Genomic DNA, 21,103 nt, shown 5'->3' with positions numbered 1-21,103 from the left:
TATCCTATGTAATATAGTAAGGAGAAGAAGGTTATTACAGTATAGATAAAAGTATGGAACAATGGATAGGGACTGGACTTGGGGCACCAGCAAAGTTTTTGACTGATAATGGAGGCGAATTCGCTAACGAGGAGTTCAGAGCTGTGTGTGTGAGAATATAAATATCATTGTCATAAATACAACAGCTGAGAGTCCTTTTAGCAATGGTCTTTTTGAAAGGAATCATGTTGTGATTGATGACATGGTGCATAAAATTTTAGCTGTTCAACCAGAGTAAATTGTCAACTGCCCTAGCAAGGGCAGTTCACGCAAAGAATTCTCTTCAGATGGTTGGAGAATATATTGTCCTTACCAACTAGTCTGTGAGCGCAATCCCAAATTACTTTCTGTTCTTTGTGATAATCCTCCTGCTCTAGAAGGTACTGCAATTCGGGCTATTTTTTCTGAGCATTTAAATGCTTCGCGAGACCAGTTTTTATCAAGGCTGAGGTATCGGAGAAAATTCATAGAGCACTGAGTCATCGTATTAGACTGTCTGAAACCGAGTTCAATTCAGGAGATTTGGTATACTATAAAAGAGCGGGCCATAGAGAATGGAAAGGCCCTGGTAAAGTAACAGGTTGTTATGGTAAGATGGTACTTGTCAAAGACGGCAATCAAACTGTTAAGGTTTATTCTTCATGATTAATTGGAATTAATTATAAAATTTCAGACTCTGAGTGGTTGATGGAAGTAAATGAGGCACCTTGTATTGGAAATGTGTTTTGCCACATGCTCATGGGAGTGTAGGTCAAGTGACATAAAAGCCACATCTTCGAAAAGTATTACCCTGCAGAAAAGTGTTTCTGAAACTGCCTAAAGAGGTGGCAGATGCGGAAGGACGACATTGGAAATTAAACAAATGCACCTATAGCCTGAATGATGCTTCCAGGGTATGGTATTTTTCAGTGAGATCGGTTTTGAAAGAAAGAAATACTTTCATTTATATAGCGCCTTTCATGACCACCGGACGTCTCAAAGCGCTTTACAGCCAATGAATTACTTTTTGATGTGAAGTCACTGTTGTAATGTGGGAAACGTGGCAGCCAATTTGCGCACAGCAAGGTCCCATAAACAGCAATGTGATCATGACCTGATAATCTGTTTGTTATGTTGGTTAAGGGATACATATTGGCCAGGACACAGGGGATAACTCCACTCCTCCTCTTCGAAATTGTGCCATGGGGTCTTTTACATCCACCTGAGAAAGCAGACGGGGCCTCAGTTTAACGTCACATCTGAAAAACGGCATCTCCGACAGTGCAGTACTCCCTCAGCACTGCACTGAAGTGTCAGCCTACCTTTATGTGTTCAAGTCCCTGGAGTGGGACTTGAACACACAACCTTCTGACTCAGAGCGAGTGTGCTACCCACTGAGCCACAGCTGACACTTTTGCTGAAATAGGTTGTGTTTAACTACAATCAGATCCCGCAATTTTTTTATTGGTACCATAAAGGAAAACTTTCACGCATCTTCGTAATGCATGTTGATGATTTCTTATGGGGCGGTACTGCGGAATTTGAGAAATTCGTCATTAATAAGATTAGAGTAGAATTTAGAAATCAACAGTCCTATTTAAACCGTTCCGGTTAATCGTACTAGGTCATCACAGAAAGATGATGGTATATCTAAAGAAGAGACCGAGAAATTGCAAAGCTTGATTGGTCAGTTGAATTGGTTGTGCACTCAGACTAAACCGGATGCTAGTTTTGATGTGTTCGAGTTAAATTACCTCAAATGAAATATCCCATAGTAGAAAATGTTTTAAGAGCAAATAAAGCATTAAGGAAATTAAATCTGGATAAATGCATATTTAAGTTCCCATCCTTAGGTGACCCAAAGAACATGAAGCTAGTTATCTTTAGCGATGCTTCACATGCCAATCTTCCTGATGGGTATTCTAGTGCAGCTGGTTTCATAGTATTTCTTATGGGTGAGGATGGGAAATGTTGTCCTTTAGCTTGGGAAGCTTAGAAAATAAAAAGGGTTCTTAAATGTACTCTGGCTGCTGAAACACAGGCTCTGGTGGAGGCAGTGGATATGGGATTCTATTTGGCAAATTTAGTGACATCCTGTACAATGGGACTACTGAAGATAGTACCCATTGAATGAAAAGATTAAAGATTGACCTTGCTAGCTTGAAACAAATGCTGGAGAGAAAGGAAATCTCTAAAATTAAATGAGTGGATTCAAGTCATCAACTGTCTGATTGTTTTACTGAAAGAAGTGTATATACAAAGAAATTATTAGGGGTCCTGGAGAAGGGTCGCCTCACCATGTAATGCTTTGTACAGAGTATAACTTCTTTAATTTGAAACTTTGGTTGTAATGTATTATAAAGTTTATTTTTTTATTTAAAGAGAAGGGAATCTGTTAATTGTATTTCATTGAGTGTTAACTGTATTCAGGTGTTGGGTATCTGTGTGCGTATATATGGGAGTAGGCTGGGGAATGGTTGAAAGCTGATCTTGGGGGTGCACTGTGAATAAAAGCTTCTAAAGACTTGGCTTTAATATTCCTACTGGCTCTATTGAAAAGTAGGGAGAAGGGGAACAATTTGCTTGCTTCCTTGCTTGCTTGTTGGCTGTCTGTATTGGGAGAGTGAGGGAGAACTACAACTCCTAAAACAACTGAAAGGAGGGTGACTATTACCAACCAAAGATCAACATAAGGTGGGTGTTGGTGCACTTTCTCTTCAAGGCAATTACCTGTAGGTGGGGGAGGAAAGAAGATAAAGGCTGAAAGATCAAGAGGTGTGTGTGTACTCTTTCCAAATGAACTAGCCCGCACATGCTTATAAACACCGCCCGCCAACCACCTCCCTGCCATTGCCTGGCTCGAGGCAGTTGGAGCTGCCTGGGTGAAGTTTTTCTTTCTATTCCCATTAACAAGACTTTGTGGAGGACTGTGTTTCCAGCTGTCCTGGGTGAAAACCTCTCCCCCTAGATGTTAAATAGTAGATCCTAAAGACTTATATTTAACATCTAGAAAATGTACCATTCATCGAGCCCCGTTTTGAGTAGTGACCCCACCTCTGCAGCCTCCCTTCCTCCTTCCTTGCCCCTCTCACTTTTTGAGAGGCAACCTCTCTGTTGTTTTCTTTACCCTGTGGCGTACCGATCACAGAACGGACACAATCCGCTTTCCGGTCCGTAGACTATAAATCAGGCGTCATGCCTTTAAGAAGGATCACACCTTTAAGAAACTCGATCTGCAACATAGTTAAGCCAGAGCGGGGGAGGAGCAGTCGAAGCTGTGCACTGATGAAAGGCAGTTGTACTTTGTGTAGTCTCTGACTCCATTTTGTGTTCAGCATGCAGCCTCAACAATTAAACCTTTTCTGTTGAACTTCTCCGAGTTCAGTATTTTTTGCTAGGAGTACGTAGACTCCTACAACCCTTTTTGAGCAGAGGGGAGAAGGCGCACTCCCATCCTGACATCAAAGGGGGAGGTGGGATTTTCCTTTTTCTTTCTAAGATTCGTCTGTTTGAAAGAAAGGCCATATTAATCTCAGGCCTAAAACTTGGGGTGAGTGGAGCCCTTAATTAAAAGCAATGGCGTCTCCATCTTCACCAGTGAAGGGGGCACTCAAGTACATACACAGGCATGGCAGCTACTGCTGCCCTGTCAACCTTTCGCCCTTATCACCAAAAAACATGGGGTGAAGAGCTACACTCAACCCAACGTGACCATCGAGGTGTGTGTCGAAGCCATGACTGGGGTTGTCAGCCGTTCAGCCATCGTTGCCGCCTCAACTGTATGGAAAGGCTGCATTCTTCCTGAGGTCTGAGCGGGCGGTGTTCCTGGCCCTTAATAATGGGCTCATGGTGGACAGGGCCTTCCTGCCGGTAGATCCTCTCGAGGCCACTGCGCAGCAAATAATTTTATCAAATGTCCCACCCTTTATCCCCAGTGAGCTTCTCCTCCCCCCACACACGTCAACTGGGGGAGGTGAGGTCAGGGATAGCGCCAATTCCCGCTCAGCTTCAGGGAGACCAGCCTCTGTCATGTCTTCTCCTTACGGCACCAGCCCACGAAGGACTCCTCTGCCGTCAATCCTGGGGGTGGGATCATGACAGAGGTGGGACCAGCTGGTGAGGCCGAGCCGTTCGCTGCACCCTGCATGGTGCATGGGTCAGCCACTGGCGACGACCTCCTGGAGGAGGACACTTGGGACAATTTGAGTCTATCACCAGTGAAGCAGTGGATGCCCTCGTGCCCCCTACTGAGTCTCCCCTCACCTCCTTTTGAGGAGCCCCAGGAATTTCTGGTTGGTTGCCTGGGGCGTCGAAGTAAAGTCCAGCTGGCCCTCGACAGATGGTCAGAGCTGGCGCTGCTCAAGTCTCCGCTCCGCTGATAAGATCCTGAGCGTGGGCATGGGCGTGAGCCACTATGAGCTGCACCAGCTCAAGACGTTCCTCACTGGGCTGCTGAGGGAATGGAGTGTAATGAGAGACTCCATTCTCTCCCCACAGTAGGGTTAAGTAAAGGTTGCACTATGCTCTTGTCATGAAGATAACCAGCCTCAACATCAACGGCAGCAGAGAGGCGCACCGCAGATTTATTAACTTCTCACTTCTTAAAGGAGGGAAGTATCATAGAAATTTACAGCGCGGAATGAGGCCATTCAGACCATTGTCCATGCCAGCTGACAACGAGTTATCCACCCTAATCTGTGTGCGTGTGCTTCCTACAGGAAAGCCACACTGTTCCGGGAGACAAGGCTACGTGGCTGCTGGAATGGCAAGAAGGGATCTGCATGTGCCACCACGCTACCAATTCATGTGAGGTGGCTACCTTACTGGCCCCACATTTTCGGCTGGAAATCTTGGTCAAGGAGCTTGTGCCAGGTCGCTTGCTCCATCTTGCTGTTTCCCTGGGGGAATGTGCCGTTCCACCTAGTGAACGTGTACATTCCCCAGACTGGTGCGCAGCAAGTGCGCTTCTTTGAAGAAGCGTCCGCTCTTTTAGGCTCCATCGGTCACAGCGAGGGGGGGGGTGGTGGGATTTCAACTGCACCCTCGAGAAGATGTACCGCTCTACGGCCCCGCGCAGCATAGCGGTGATGGGGAGGTTGAGAGACCTGATCGATCCTTCGACTTTGTGGACGTCTGGTGAAATCTCCATCCCGACTCCAGCGCCTTTACTCGCGTGAGGTCTAGAGGAGGAAGGGCCAGAAACGACTGCCTTTACATTTCCCGGGCATGTGACTCCCACGGTCTGGCGGATTCAGTGCAGCTGGCGCCATCCCACCATGGCAGCTGGGGAATTTAAATTCAGTTAATTAAATAAATCTGGAATAAAAAGCTAGTATCAGTACTGCTAACCATGAAACTATCGGATTGTCATAAATACCCATCTGGTTCACTAATGTCCTTTAGGGAAGGAAATCTGCCATCCCTACCTGGTCTGGCCTATGTGACTCCAGGCCCACAGCAATGTGGTTGACTCTTAACTGCCCTCTGAAATGGCCAAGCAAGCCACTCCATTGTAACAAACCGCTACGAAACACAATAATAAGAATGAAACCGGACGGACCACCCGGCATTGACCTCGGCACACCCAGCCCAGTCGATCCTGCAAAGTCCTCCTCACTAACATCTGGGGACTTGTACCAAAATTGGGAGAGCTGTCCCACAGACTAGTCAAGCAACAGCCTGACATAGTCATACTCACAAAATCATACCTTTCAGCCAATGTCCCAAACTCCTCCATCACCATCCCTGGGTATGTCCTGTCCCATCGGCAGGACAGACCCACCAGAGGTGGCGACACAGTGGTATACAGTTGGGAAGGAGTGGCCCTGGGAGTCCTCAACATTGACTCCGGACCCCATGAAGTCTCATGGCTTCAGGTCAAGCATGGGCAAGGAAACCCCCTGCTGATTACCACCTACTGCCCTCCCTCAGCTGATGAATCAGTACTCCATGTTGAATATCATTTGGAAGAAGCACCGAGAGTAGCATAGGCACAGGATGTACTCTGGGTGGGGGACTTCAAGAGTGGCTCGGTAGCACCAGTACTGACTGAGCTGGCTGAGTCCTGAAGGACATAACTGCCAGTCTGGGCCTGCGACAGGTGGTGAGAGAACCAACACGAGGGAAAAACCTACTTGACCTCGTCCTCACCAAGCTACCTGTCGCAGATGCATCTGTCCATGACAGTATTGGTAGCAGTCACCACCGCACAGTCATTGTGGAGACAAAGTGAATGGTGGTGGACCATTAAACAACTAACGGGAGGCGTAGGCTTCATGAATATCCCCATCCTCAATGATGGTGGAGCCCAGCACGTGAGTGCAAAAGACAAGGCTGAAGTGTTTGCAACCATCTTCAGCCAGAAGTGATCCATATAGGCCTACTCCTGAGTTCCCCACCATCACAGAAGCCAATCTTCAGCCAATTCGATTCACTCCACGTGATATCAAGAAATGGCTGAACGCACTGGATACAGCAAAGACTATGGGTCCTGACAACATCCCGACTATCGTGCTGAAGACTTGTGCTCCAGAACTAGCTGCGTCTCTAGCCAAGCTGTTCCAGTACAGCTACAACACTGGCATCTATCCGACAATGTGGAAAACTGCCCAGGTATGTCCTGTCCACAAAAAGCAGGACAAATCCAATTTGGCCAATAACTGCTCCATCAGTCTACTCTCAATCATCAGCAAAGTGATGGAAGTTGTCATCGACAGTACTATCAAGCGGCACTTACTCGCCAATATCCTGCTCACTGATGCCCAGTTTGGGTTCCGCCAAGACCACTCTGCTCCCGACCTCATTACAGCCTTGGTCCAAACATGGACAGAGGAGCTGAATTCCAGAGGAGAGGTGAGAGTGACTGCCCTAGACATCAAGACAGCCTTTGACCGAGTGTGGCATCAAGAAGCCCTAGTAAAACTGAAGTCAATGGGAATCGGAGTGAAAATTCTCCACTGGCAGGAGTGATACCCAGCACAAAGGAAGATGGTTGTGGTGGTTGAAGGTCAATCATCACAGCCCCAGGACATCGCTGCAGGAGTTCATCGGGGCAGTGTCCTAGGCCCAGCCATCTTCAGCAGCTTCATCAATGACCTTCCCTCCAACATAAGGTCAGAAATGAGGATGTTCGTTGATGACTGCTGTGTTTAGTACCATTCACAACTCCTCAGATAATGAAGCAGTCCATGCCTGCATGTAACAAGACCTGGACGACGTTCAGGCTTGGGCTGATAAGTGGCAGGTAACATTCGCGCCACAGAAGTGCCAGTCAATGACTATAGAATCATAGAAAGTTACAGCACGGAAGGAGGCCATTTTGGCCCATCGTGTCCGTACCGGCCAACAGAGAGCTATCCAGCCTAATCCCACTTCCCCTTCTCTTGGCCTGTAGTCCTGCAGGTAAGAGCATCCCAAGTGCACATCCAAGTACTTTTTAAATGTGCTTAGCGTTCCTACCTCTACCACCCTTTCAGGCAGTGAGTTCCAGACCCCCACGACCTTCTGGGTGAAGCAATTTCCCCTCAAATCCCCTCTAAACCTTCCCCCAATTACTTTAAATCTGTGCCCCTTGGTTTTTGACCCCTCTGCTAAGGGAAATAGGTCCTTTCTATCTACTTTATCTAATCCCCTCATAATTTTGTACACCTCAATAAGGTCTCCCTTCAACCTCCTCTGTTCCAAGAAAAACAGACCCAGCCTATCCAGTCTTTCCTCATAGCTAAGATTCTCTACTCCTGACAACATCCTTGTAAATCTCCTCTGTACCCTCTCTAGTGCAATCACATCTTCCCTGTAATGTGGTGACTAGAACTGCACGCAGTACTCTAGCTGAGGCCTAACTAGTGTTTTATACAGTTGAAGCATAACCCTCCTGCTCTTGTATTCTATGCCACGGCTAATAAAGGCAAGCATTCCGTATGCCTTTTTAACCACCTTATCTACTTAGCCTGCTACCTTCAGGGATCTGTGGACATGCACTCCAAGGTCCCTTTGTTCCTCTAGTGTCCTACCATTTTATGTGTATTCCCTTTCCTTGTTAGCCCTCCCCAAATGCAATACCTCACACTTCTCCGGATTGAATTCCATTTGCCACTATTCTGCCCACCTGACTAATTTATTGATATCTTCCTACAGCTTCCTTCTTCAGTATCCACCACACAGCTGATTTTAGTATCATCTGCAAACTTCTTAATCATACCCCCTATATTCAAGTCAAGATCATTGATATATACCACAAAAAACAAGGGACCTAGTACTGAGCCCTGCGGAACCCTACTGGAAACAGCCTTCCAGTCACAAAAACACCCATCAACCATTACCCTCTGCTTCCTGTCTCCGAGCCAGTTTTGAATCCAACTTGACACTTTGCCCTGGATCCCATGGGCTTTTACCTTCGTGACCAGTCTGTCATGTGGAACCTTATCAAAAGCCTTGCTAAAGTCCATATACACTACATCAAATGCACTACCCTCATCTACCCTCCTCGTTACCTCCTCAAAAATTCAATCAAGTTTGTCAGACACGACCTTCCCTTAACAAATCTGTGCTGACTATCCTTGATTAATCCGTGTCTTTCTAAATGAAGATTTATCCTGTCCTTCAGAATTCTTTACAATAATTTTCCCACCACCGAGGTTAGGCTGACTGGTCTGTAATTACTCAGACTATCTCCAACAAGAGAGAGTCTAACCACCACCCCTTGACATTCAATGGCATTACCATCACTGAATCCCCCACCATCAACATCCTGGGGGTCACTATTGACCAGAAACTTAACTGGACCAGCCACATAAATACTGTGGCAACAGGTGCAGCTCAGAGACTAGGACCTAGAAATTGGGTTTTGACTTAGCCAGGGCATTAGCGCCGGAAATTAGTGCCGACGCTAAGTCCCCTGCGCGCGCCAAAAATTCAGTGGCGCCGCGCCCAAACGGCTGCCGGCGCTACTGAAGGGTCTTAGCGCCTGGAAAAGGGCACTAACTGCCGTTTCGCGCCGCAATTCCGGCGCTGCGGCACCCGATGCGGTGCGGCAGGCTGGGGAAGTGCAGGCCTCCTCCTTCCGTTAAGGAGGAGCTGCCTGCACCCGGCCGCGGCCCGCGCAAATCTGCTTAAAAATGAGCCCGGCACCTCGGACAAGTGCCGGGCTTGCATCTGTTCCGGGGGGGGGGGAGAGAAGTCCGGGGAGGGAGCTGCGGGCAGGCGGCCGGCGGGAAAGCGGCCGGCCGCCGCGGGGCCTTTAATGCGCCGGCGCTAACTGCAGTAAGGCACCTCTGACAAAACGCTGGTTGCGGCTGCCACGGGCGAGGCGGCCGCAACTCAATTTCGGAGTTCGGGCGGGTTACCACGGCAACCGGGACGCTGCGCACACCAATGACGTCATCGGTGCCGGCGCAGCGCTACCGGAGCAACGCCGATTTAGGGCCCCAGGGAATTTCACTACTGGCCATAACTCCGGCGCAAGGCCCTCTAGCGCCTCAAATGAGGCGCTAAGGCTACTGAATTTTCAGCCGTAGGTATTCTGCAGCGATTGTCTCAGTTCCTGACTCCCCAAAGCCTTTCCACCATCTTCAAGGCACAAGTAAGGAATGTGATGGAATACTCTCTACTTGCCTGGATGAGTGCAGCTCCAACAACACTCTCAAAGCTCGACACCATCTAGGACAAAGCAGCCCGTTTGATTGTCACCCCATCCACCACCTTAAACATTCACTCCCTCCACCACCGGCGTACCGTGGCTGCAGTGTGTACCATCTACAAGATACACTGCAGCAACTCACCAAGACTTCTTCGGCAGCACCTCCCAAACCCGCGACCTCTTCCACCTCGAAGGACAAGGGCAGCAGGCGCATGGGAACACCACCACCTCCCAAGTTCCCCTCCAAGTCACACACCATCCTGACTTAGAAGTATATCGCCGATCCTTCATCGTCGCTGGTTCAAAATCCTGGAACTCCCTACCTAACAGCACTGTGGGAGTACCTTCACCACATGGACTGCAGCGGTTCAAGAAGGCGGCTCATCACCACCTTCTCAAGGGCAATTGGGGATGGGCAATAAATGCTGGCCGTGCCAGTGACACCCACATCCCATAAACAAATTTTAAAAAATGCTCTGACCACCACCTGATCTGGCCTGAGCCAGCTCTGCTCCGAGCGCGCACGATTGGGGTCCGCGTGCTGGCATTTTAGCAACCTGTTGCTGGAGGGCGAGCAGTTCCGGGATTCGTTCCATTGATTCTGCGCTGACTGGAGAAGGAAGTGGGGAGGCTTCCCTGATTGAGGCTATGGGGGATGTGGGCAAGGCTCACGTACGTCTCCTTTGGCAGGAGTATGTGAGGGGGTCGACCAAGATACCGAAGGTCCCGTTGTCGCAGTTGGGGAAGGAGGTGCTTGACCTGGTGTCCCATCTCGGCCAAGCCGTCGAAGACCCGACCCTGCGAAAGGTGTACGAAGAGAAGAAGGGCGCTTTGAAGGGCCTGCAGCTCATTGGGTCCCAAGGCGCATATGTGGGGTCGTGGATCCAGTTCCTCCTGGACCGCGGATCCCCTTTCTACTCGCTTGGAAAAAAGGCAAAGGGTCTGACATGAATCAGGCATTCATGAAAGAAAGACTTATGAAATAATACTAAGCGGCCTGCGGGTGGCACTGTCCAGGGAGAGTATAAATACTCGGGCATGGGCCCAGCTTGCGCAGGACATTCTTAACAGGAACTAGTGAAGGACACAACTAGACCTCCATGTTGTAAAACAGTTGATTAAAGCTTTGTTTAACGCTTAGACCAAGTGCCTAGTAGTTTTCTTACGTCAAGGTCCATAAGCGGCTCTTGTGTCTGCTGGCCGACAACGGATCTCTGGTCTCTGATCTGGAAGGCATCAGTACTGAGGCCCGTGCCTAATACGGGGCTCTGTTATCTCTGGATCCGTCCAGCGAGGATGCTCGCAGAGTTTCGTGGGAGGACCTGCTGAAGGACAGCCGAGGGCACCGAACAGCCTGATGCTCTGCTAAGTGTGGCGGAGTTGACCAGTGCCCTCGGCCAGCTCTCAAGGGGTTGGACGGGCTGTCCATGGAGTTCCACAGGACGTTCTGGTATGTCCTGCAGCGACTATGCAGATCCTGGAGGAAAGTCTAGTGACCGAGAAGATGCCCCTCTCATGGCAGAGGGCATTGTCCTAGAATTATAGAATGGTTACAGCACACAAGGAGGCCTTTCGGCCCGTCAAGCCCATGCCAGCTCTCTGCAAGAGCACTTCAGCTAGTTCCACTCTCCCAGCATTTCCCCGTAGTCCTGCAAAAAAATTTTCCTTCAGGTACTTATCCAATTCCCTTTTGAAAGCCAGGATTGAGTCTGCCTCCTCCATCATCCTTTCAGGCAGTGTATTCCAGATCCTAACCACTCGTGCAAAAAAAAAAAGTTTTTCCTCATGCTGCCTTTGTTTCTTTTGCCAATCATCTTAAATCTGTGTTCTCTGCTTCTCGATCCTTCCACCAATGGGAACAGTTTCTCCCTATCCACTCTGCCTAGACCCCTCATGATTTTGAATACCTCTATTAAATCTCCTCTCAATCTTCTCTGCTCTAAGGAGAACAACCCCAGCTTCTCCAGTCTATCCACGTAACTGAAGTCCCTCATCCCTGGAATCATTCTCATAAATCTTTTCTGCACCCTCTCTAAGGCCTTCACATCCTTTCTAAACTGCGGCGCCCAGAATTGGACACAATACTCCAGTTGAGGCCGAACCAGTGTTTTGTAAAGGTTCATCATAACTTCCTTGCTTTTGTACTCTATACCTCTATTTATGAGGCCCATGATCCCGTATGTTTTTTTAACCGCTTCTCAACCTGCCCTGCCACCTTCAACAATTTGTGCATATATACCCCCAGATCTCTCTGTTCATGCACCCCATTTAGGATTGTACCCTGTAGTTTATATTGCCTCTGCTCGTTCTTCCTACCAAAATGGATCACTTCGCACTTTTCTGCGTTAAATTTCATCTGCCACGTGTCCACCCATTCCACCAGTTTGTCTGTCTTCTTGAAGTCTATCACTGTTCACTATACTTCCAAGTTTTGTGTCATCTGCAAATTTTGAAATTGGCCCTGTACTCCCAATTCCAAGTCATTAGTATATATCAAGAAAAGCAGTGGTCTGCTGGGGAACACCACTGTGTACCTTCCTCCAGTCCTAAGAACAACCGTTCACCACTACTCTCTGTTTCCTGTCACTTAGCCAATTTCGTATCCATGCTGCCACTATCCCTTTTATTCCATGGGCTTCAACTTTGATGGTAAGCCTATTATGTGGCACATTATCAATCTCTTTTTGGAAATCCAGATACACCACGTCAACCGCATTGCCCTCATCAGTCCTCTCTGTTACTTCATCAAAAAAATCAATCAAGTTAATTAAACATGATTCGCCTAAACATCGTTCTTTCTGTAGGGCCTCTTGGCCCCTGTGGGTAAAGGACCTCTCTTGCAGTGTTGACCCCCTGCACAAAGCTGGAGTGCTGTGTGAGAGATCCTGGGTGCCCCTTCCCTGGCTTGTTGAGCCATTTGTGTTAGTGCTGAAGCACTTTTACCATTTTTTTTACATGCAGAAGGCAGTTCAGCTTTAAGAGCTGAACTGCCATTAAGAATTATTTTTGTTTATTTTTTCAGAATGGCTAAAGACTGCCTATTTTTAAATGGTTTTTTTCATTTTAGAAGGCAGTTACCCTTTAAGGGATCGACACTGCTTTCTAAAATGACAGGCTAGCTTTAAGAAAATGCTGCTTCACTCCAGGGACACTACGGCCACGCTACTTTGGGCTTCCTGCTGAGACTACCGCCTGAAACTGCACGTTATACTGCAGGTTTTGCGCTGCGCTAATGTAAATCAGCAGGCAGCCCCAAAATACGTTCTTTTTGCAGGCGGCCGTTAACTTCGACATGCGGTGGCACGGGTAGATTTCAGGCCTACTTGAATTTCTAGGCCAATGCCTCTATAAGTAAAGCCAAACATCCCATATGCTTTTTTAACAGCCTTCTCAACTTGTCCTGCCACCTTCAGAGATTTGTGTACATACTCCCCAGGCCTCTCTGTTCCTGGACTCCCTTTAAAATTGTACCATTTAGTTTATATTGCCTCTCCTCAGTCCCTACCAAAATGTATCCCTTCCCACTGGATTGCCATTTTCTGGTAGTAAGTTAGAACTACATTTTTCAGAAACATAGAAAAATAGGAGCAGGAGTAGGCCATTCGGCTCTTCGAGCCTGCTCCGCCATTCAATATGATCATGGCTGATCCTCTATCTCAATATATTCCCGCTCTCTCCCCATACCCCTTGATGCCTTTTGTGTCTAGAAATCTATCTATCTCCTTCTTAAATATATTCAGTGTCTTGGCCTCCACAACCTTTTGTGGTAGAGAATTCCACAGGTTCACCACCCTCTGAGTGAAGAAATTTCTCCTCATCTCAGTCCTAAATGTCCTACCTCGTATCCTGAGACTGTGACCCCTCGTTCTAGACCCCCTAGCCAGGGGAAACACCCTCCCTGCATCCAGTCTGTCTAGCCCTGTCAGAATTTTATACGTTTCAATGAGGTCCCCTCTCATTATTCTAAACTCTAGTGAATACAAGCCTAGACGACCCAATCTCTCCTCATATGACAGTCCTGCCATCCCAGGAATCAGTCTGGTGAACCTTCGCTGCACCCCCTCTATGTCAAGTATATCCTTTCTTGGGTAAGGAGTGCAAAACTGCAGGTACAGTACTCCAGGTGTGGTCTCACGGAGGCCCTGTATAAATGTAGTAAGACATCCTTGCTCCTGTACTCAAATCCTCTTGCAATGAAGGCTAACATACCATTTGCCTCCCTAACTGCTTGCTGCACCTGCTTGTTTGCTTTCAGTGACTGGTGTACATCAACATTTCCCAATCTATCACCATTTAAATAATACTTTGCCTTTCTGTTTTTCCTACCGAAGTGGATAACTTCACATTTTTCCACGTTATACTGCATCTGCCATGTATTTGCCCATTCACTCAACTTGTCTAAATCACCTTGAAGCCTCTTTGCATCCTCCTCACAATTCACAATCCCACCTAGTTTTGTGTCATCAGCAAACTTGGAAATATTACATTTGGTTCCCTCATCCAAATCAAGTTGAATATCCCCTTAAGGTTTAATAATCATAGTAATAAGCTCAACCCTGTATCTTGCAAAAAACCATTGCAGGGAATTTCCTTGGAGCCTCTCGCATTCTGCTGCCATTATTTTGGCGGACGATAAGTGGAAACTCAGTTACGTGCATCAGTGCGGCTTCTGCCAAAATTACGGTGGTGAGCATATGTACAATTTTGCCTGCTTAACACAAGCTCCCTTAGGAAAGTAAATCACCTGAGGTAAAACGTCCAAAATTCATCCTGACTTTTAGAAGTTAGACTGTTAATCTAAGCTTACATTCTACATTATTCAAATCTGATTCTTGCATTCAAAGGATAAGATTCCAATGGTCCCAATTGAACCAATACACTTAAAAGTGTTGGCATTACTTTTTAACTGGCCTTATATGGGTTCAAACCTAAATTCTGATTCCATGGAATGAAATAAAACAAACCAATAGCATTCACACCAGATATTTTTATGCTGTGACAAGAAATGCTCATCGATTGTGTACACGTTTCCTGTACCAGTGTCCATTTACTCATACTTTCCACGTTATATTTAGGATTTATAAGGAAATTTGTCCACTCTGGAACTTTACCCTTCGAAGAAGAGGAAGATGAGTGCAGACTTAAAAGAAGTATTTAAGATTTTCAAAGATATGGAGAGTTTGGATCTGTGAAATATTTTCTGTTTAATGTTAAGGATGTCAACATGAAATAGAAAATCTAGACAACTTATTTTCAGTAAGTACTGAAAGAATTGTGGAACAGGTTACCAACAGATGTGATGGAAAGAAAAAGAGGAATTAATTAATTTGTGTCAGGAAATGGGATACAGAGCCATTAGTTCCAGAATCACAGTAAGGATGGTTTGGAAGGATAAACTAGATGGAGCAATAGTCTTCCCCTGTCCAAAACATTACTATTTACCACTCCTTAGTCCATCACTTAATTTCTCCTGATCTCTTTGAATGCTATCAATCTCTCCTGTAAAATACTGCATTTCTTCATCATTGTTAGACTGACTGTATGAGTCTACAGTTCTCCAAAAAGGACTGAGATAATTTGAATGTCCTGATTACCTGAGCCTTCACACACACACCATATATTTATGGAAATACTAAATATTAATCAGAACCTTCACTCTTGAGGATTCAGGATACCATCTGGTCCAGATCTCCTAAAGTTCCAAGGAACAAGTGATTAACTGACCTCTGTGGGTAAATTATAGGTTTTGGTGCTTCTGGCACAGAGCTTTGTGTGACTGGAACACACATCATAAATTCAGGAGTGCACTTTATTCCTAGCCTCTCAATTTTTCATCATTTGATTTCAGTGAACTCAACAATCCGCATCCTCAACCGCACTAAGTCCCTTTCACCCAACCTCACTGACTTACACTGGCTCCAAATTTAAAATCTTCATCTTCATCTCACTCCAGAGACTTGAGCACATAATCCAGGCTGACACTCCAGTGCAGTACTGAGGGATTGCTGCACTGTCAAAGGTGCTGTCTTTCGGATGAGACGTTAAACCAAAGCCCTCTCAGGTGGATGAGAAATATCCCATGGCACGATTCCAATTTTTATCCCTCAACCAACATCACTAAAACAGATTATCTGGTCATAATTTAATTTTTGTTTGTAGGACCTTGTGGGACCAGCAGGTTGACTGCTGTGTTTGCCTACATTATAACAATGACTACACTTCAAAAGTACTTCATTGGCTGTGAAACACTTTGGACATCCTGAGGATGTTCAGGGTGCTATGTAAATACAAGGTTTTTTTCTTTTCACAAGAAGGGAGATACTTAAAACTTCGCCTTAGACTTATATTTATACAGCATGTTCCACGTTCTAAGAATGTTTCAAAGTGCATTACAGATAATTAATTATTTTGAGTGCTGCGTTGTCTGGTGTCTTTCAGGTTAGACAATAAACTGAGATTCTGTGTATCTGCACTGGTAGATGTAAAAGATTTCATGGAATTACTTGAAGAGCAGAGAGTTATTCCCGTGTCCTGTGTAACATTTTCCTCTCGGCCAACACCATGAAAACCGATTGACTGGTCATTCATTTGTTGCCTATCTGACCTTGTGACCACTTGTGCCTGTGTCTTCTCCTTTGACCATCTCCACTCTCTTGGTCCCATGCATTAGAACTCTCTCACCAAACCTCTCCACATTGCTACTTCTCTCTCCACTCTCACCACCTCTTTAAAACCTACCTTCACATATGGCTTTGATCACTTATTTGCTGTGTGCAAATTGGCTGCTACATTTCCTACATTACAACAGTGACTGCACTTGTAAAGTGTTTTGGGATGTCCTGAAGCCATGAAAGGCGCTATATAAATGCAAGTCTTTAATTTATTTCTTTTTCCCATAACACCTCTCCCATCACTGTTTGACATCCTTTTTCACCTGAAGTGCCTTGAGACACTATTATTGTGAAGACATACCAATTCAAGCTGTTGCTGCTTGAGCTGCTCAACCCCCACCCCCTTTTATTTGGCACACTAAATACTCCCCTTCTTCATCAACCTCCTCGTCCACGTCTGTATAAATTTGAATTTAAACATTCCACATTCTCTATACTTTATTTCCTCCCAGGTATTAATGTTACTGAACTTCTTCACCCTCCCATACTTACTCCTTCCTGGTCAGTTTTTTATTATTCCTTTGGTTCCTTTTGAAATTTTCTGTTCTGTTTATGAAATTGCATGTGAATATCTGAAAATGCCTTTCCCTTCTCTTTTCCTCCCTCTCCCCCGGGATTGATCCATTAGAACACCACTGAAAAGTTTACAATTTAGCAATTTTAAATCTTATGCCTATTTTCTGTCTGAAATTCATTTGTAATAATTTTATAAATAATTAATATCAACTTAATGCATAGACTTCCCAAAATTTGGAAAATTTGTAGCCAATTTACCCACTTTTTCACTTAGCAATAAAACAAAATAGATGGTTTTGGTAATGCCTTTGGCAAACTAAAGCAAGTCTGAGTTGAATGATGCGGATTTCTGTATACTAATTCAATAAATATGACCATACTTCAATCTAGTAAGCATTAAGAAGTTGATAGTTGGAGGATAAGTACATTTATGTACTGCATTTATTATTCTAGGATTCAGAATTGTTTTTGTGTGCAATGTCAACTTGTGTCCAACTGCACTATTATGATTTACAGTACAGCCGAGCTCAAACAACAAAACCATAACAGCAGAGGAAACAAAACTGTTCCAAATACCACTGCGACGAGATTGGATTCTGGATTATCTACATCTTCAGCAAGGCAGCACTATTTGAGGCAATCAAGATACCTTCCAGGTAAGCAGAAACATAGATCACAGGTCACCATGTGGCTCGTTCTACCACCTAGTATGCTACTGAGATGTACAGGCCTGAAATGTTCCTGGTTTGATTTCTGATCGATGCAGAGTTGAAAGTATTGCTACCATTGGGCTCAGCACGCCAGGGCTAAGAAAGGTTGGGAGATTGAAATCAGCCGGGCTTCCTAATGAACTCTACCTTGCTATCCATAACCGCTTGCTGGAAAGTGGACATTGGGTGAGGACAAGAACAAACTCAAATGAATCATGCTGTCACCTGCTGTTGAGACTTGAACATAAAATATGGTCACTTGTATAAAGTACCAGAGGCCGTTAGTGTCTGTAGAACTGTACCCTAGTATAAGGAGAAGAATGGGGAACAGATGAGAAAATTGGAAGAAAAACACAAGCCCGTCACTTACGCTATGATATCGGCCAAGAAATTCGACTGCATGGCAACTGTTTTTCAGGCATTAAACAGCCTCCTAAGAGTCTAAAATGGCAGACAGGAAGTGTGAGCCGGAAGTGTGACGTTTGCCATATTTGTATAGACAACTCCATTGGTGTCAGGAGCGTCCATCAAAATTATGTAAAGAGCTGAAGAGGATATTTAATTTAGGGTCCTGAGCTTCTTGCAGGGCCCGGTCATGATTTTGGTATGCCCCAGCACATGTCTCGCCACTTGTTGAACTTGCCCAGCAACACATGGTGTTAACCGGCAAGGAGAATCCCTCACCAGCGATATTTAAAGGAATCATGCAGAACTTAAAGGTTAGTTGCTGGTTTGTCATTTCAGGCTACTGGTTAACATCTGACTGTTTTTTGGTGTGTTTTATCACTCTGGAAAGTTCACTTTGTCTAAAGAGAGCAAAGTTTTGCTAGTATTGTACTGTTGTTGGGCCTTAGAGATAGTTTGGCTGCCTTCATGGACAGTATCATAGGGCTGCTTTCAGGCCTGGAGGATGAGTGGGAGCAGCAAGGAAGAGAGCATTAGCGACTGCTACAGGAGGAAGAAGGAGATGGGCACTGCGCAGAGGCCATAGCCAGAATGGGTATTCAGGAAGCACTTCTCCTACATTAACTTTACCGAGGAGCAATGTCTGAGGTGCCTTCGCTTTAACAAGGAGGCTGTCACCGAGCTATGTCAATTGCTGCAGCCACAACTCGAGCCTCGCGCCTCGGGCATGCACTGCCTGTGGTTGTCAAGGTCACCGTGACCCTTAACTTTTAGGCCATGCACTCTTTCCAGGTGACAACGGGTGACATCAGCGACATATCCCAGTTCGCAGTCCACCGATGTATCAGAGAGTTCACCGAGGCTCTCTATACTGATGCTCAGTTTGGGTTCCACCAGGATCACTCAGCTCCAGACCTCATTTCAGCCTTGGACAAAACATGAACAAAAGAGCTGAATTCTAGAGTGACTGCCCTTGACATCAAGACAGCTTTTGACCGAGTGTGGTACAGGAAACTTTGTGATATCCGGCACTGACGGGACCGGCGTGTTGCCGATCTATCAAAACTGCCGGACATACAAAGTTAATGTTGAAGCATACGGAGGTTTTCATCTCCGTATCTCACAACAAACACTGTTGCTTAGCAACAGCTTCTAAAGAGTCGGCTGCAGCTGCAAGCGCCTGTAGCTGAAGCTGTTGCTATAGCTACAGACCTTGCAGTGGCTGACTGGGGAAAAAAAAAGAACGAGATCTAAAAAAACTTACAGAAAACGGCTCCTGACTTTTGCCGTTAGATCGAGTATTCCGGACATACAACCTCCGGATAAACCAAAGTTTCCTGTATCAAGGAGCCGTAGTAAAATTGAAGTCAGTGGGAATCGGGGAAACCTCTCCACTGGCTGGAGTCATACCTAGCAGAAAGGAAGATGGTTGTGGTTGTTGGAGGTCAATTATCACAGCCCCACGACATCGCTGCAGGAATTCCTCAGGGATGTGTCCTAGGCCCAACCATCTTCAGCTGCTTCATCAATGACCTACCCTCCATCACAGGGTCAGAAGTGGGGATGTTCGCTGATGATTGCACAGTGTTCAGTTCCATTTGCAACTCCTCAGATAATGAAGCAGTCTGTGCCCACATGCAGCAAGCCTGGACGACATTCATGCTTGGGCTGGTAAGTGGCAGGTAACATTCGTGCCACACAAGTGCCAGGCAATGACTATCTCCAGCAAGAGAGAGTCTAACCACCGCCCCTTGACATTCAACGACGTTACCATCGGCCAATTCCTCCCATCAGCATCCTGCAGGTCACCATTGACCAGAAACTTAATTGGACTAGCCACATAAATGCTGTGGCTACAAGAGCAGGTGAGAGTCTGGGTATTCTGCGGCGAGTGTCTCATCTCTTGACTCCCCAAAGTCTTTCCACCATTTACAAGGCACAAGTAAGGAGTGTGATAGAATACTCTCTACTTGCCTGGATGAGTGCAGCTCCAACAACACTCCAGAAGCTCGACACTATCCAGGACAAAGCAGCCCGCTTGATTGGCACCCCATCCACCACCTTAAAGTTCTAGTCCCACACCAGAGACTTTGAGCACTAGATTATAGGCTGACACTCCAATGCAGTGCTGAGGGTGTGCTGCACTGTTGGAGAAGCTGTCTTTCGGATGAGATGTTAAACCGAGGCCCCTCGGGTGGACGGAAAAGATCCCATGGCACTTTTTCGAAGAAGAGCAGGGGAGTTATCCCCGGTGACCTGGCCAATATTTATTCCTCAAATCAACATAACAAAAAAAACCAGATTATCTGGTCGTTATCACATTGCTGTTTGTGGAGCTTTCTGTGCACAAATTGGCTGCCACATTTCCTACAGTACAACAGTGACTACACTTCAAAAGTACTTCATTGGCTGTAAAACGTTTTGGGGCATCTGGTGATCATAAAAGATACTATATAAATGCAAGTCTTGTTAAAACTTCACTCCCTCCACCACTGGCGCATCCTGGCTGCAGTGTGTACCATCTACTAGATGCACTGCACCAGCTCACCAGGGCACCTCCCAAACCCACGACCTCTACCGCCTAAAAGGACAAGGGCAGCAGGCACATGAGAACACCACCACCTCCACATTCCCCTTTAGTCGCACACCATCCTTATCTGCCAATGTTCCTTCATCATTGCTGGGTCAAAATCCTGGAACTCCCTCCCTAACAGCACTATGGGAGTATGTTCACCACACGGACTGCAGCGGTTCAAGAAGGCAGCTCACCACCACCTTCTCAAGGGCAATTAGGGATGGGCAATGAATGCTGGCCTTGCTAGTGACGCCCACATCCCATGAACGAATATTAAAAAAAACCAGGAGGAACAGCTACATCTGGTTAGGCCACAGCTAGAGTACTGCATACAGTTCTGCTCACCATATTACAGGAAAGATCTGATTGCACTGGAGAGGGTACAGAGGTGATTTCTGAGGATGTTGCCAGGACTGGAAAATTTTAGCTATGAGGAAAGATTGGATAGGCTGGGGTTGTTTTCCTTGGAACAGAGAGGGCCGAGGAGATACTTAATTGACGTCTATAAAATTATGAGGAGCCTAAATTGAGTGGATAGAAAGGACCTATTGCCCTTAGCAGAGATGTCAGT

General features: G+C 46.2%; 1 protein-coding gene across 7 annotated transcripts in view; it reads left to right on the top strand.

Annotated features, from left to right (window-relative positions):
- The window catches only part of mak (male germ cell-associated kinase), a 374,380-nt gene that overhangs the window by 258,943 nt on the left and 94,334 nt on the right, over positions 1 to 21,103 (top strand). For all 7 annotated transcript variants that reach the window (XM_085988792.1, XM_085988791.1, XM_085988790.1 and 4 more), the window contains one exon: positions 17,359 to 17,498. In XM_085988792.1, the coding sequence (XP_085844918.1) occupies positions 17,359 to 17,498 (140 nt within the window). The remainder of the gene's footprint in view (positions 1 to 17,358; positions 17,499 to 21,103) is intronic.

The sequence above is a fragment of the Somniosus microcephalus genome, chromosome 5 (genome assembly GCF_052327205.1).
Source record: "Somniosus microcephalus isolate GS21.2 chromosome 5, FLI_Smic_1.0, whole genome shotgun sequence".
NCBI lineage: Eukaryota > Metazoa > Chordata > Chondrichthyes > Squaliformes > Somniosidae > Somniosus > Somniosus microcephalus.
The sequence above is the reverse complement of the archived record's forward strand: the minus strand, read 5'-3'. Positions and strand labels throughout refer to the sequence as shown.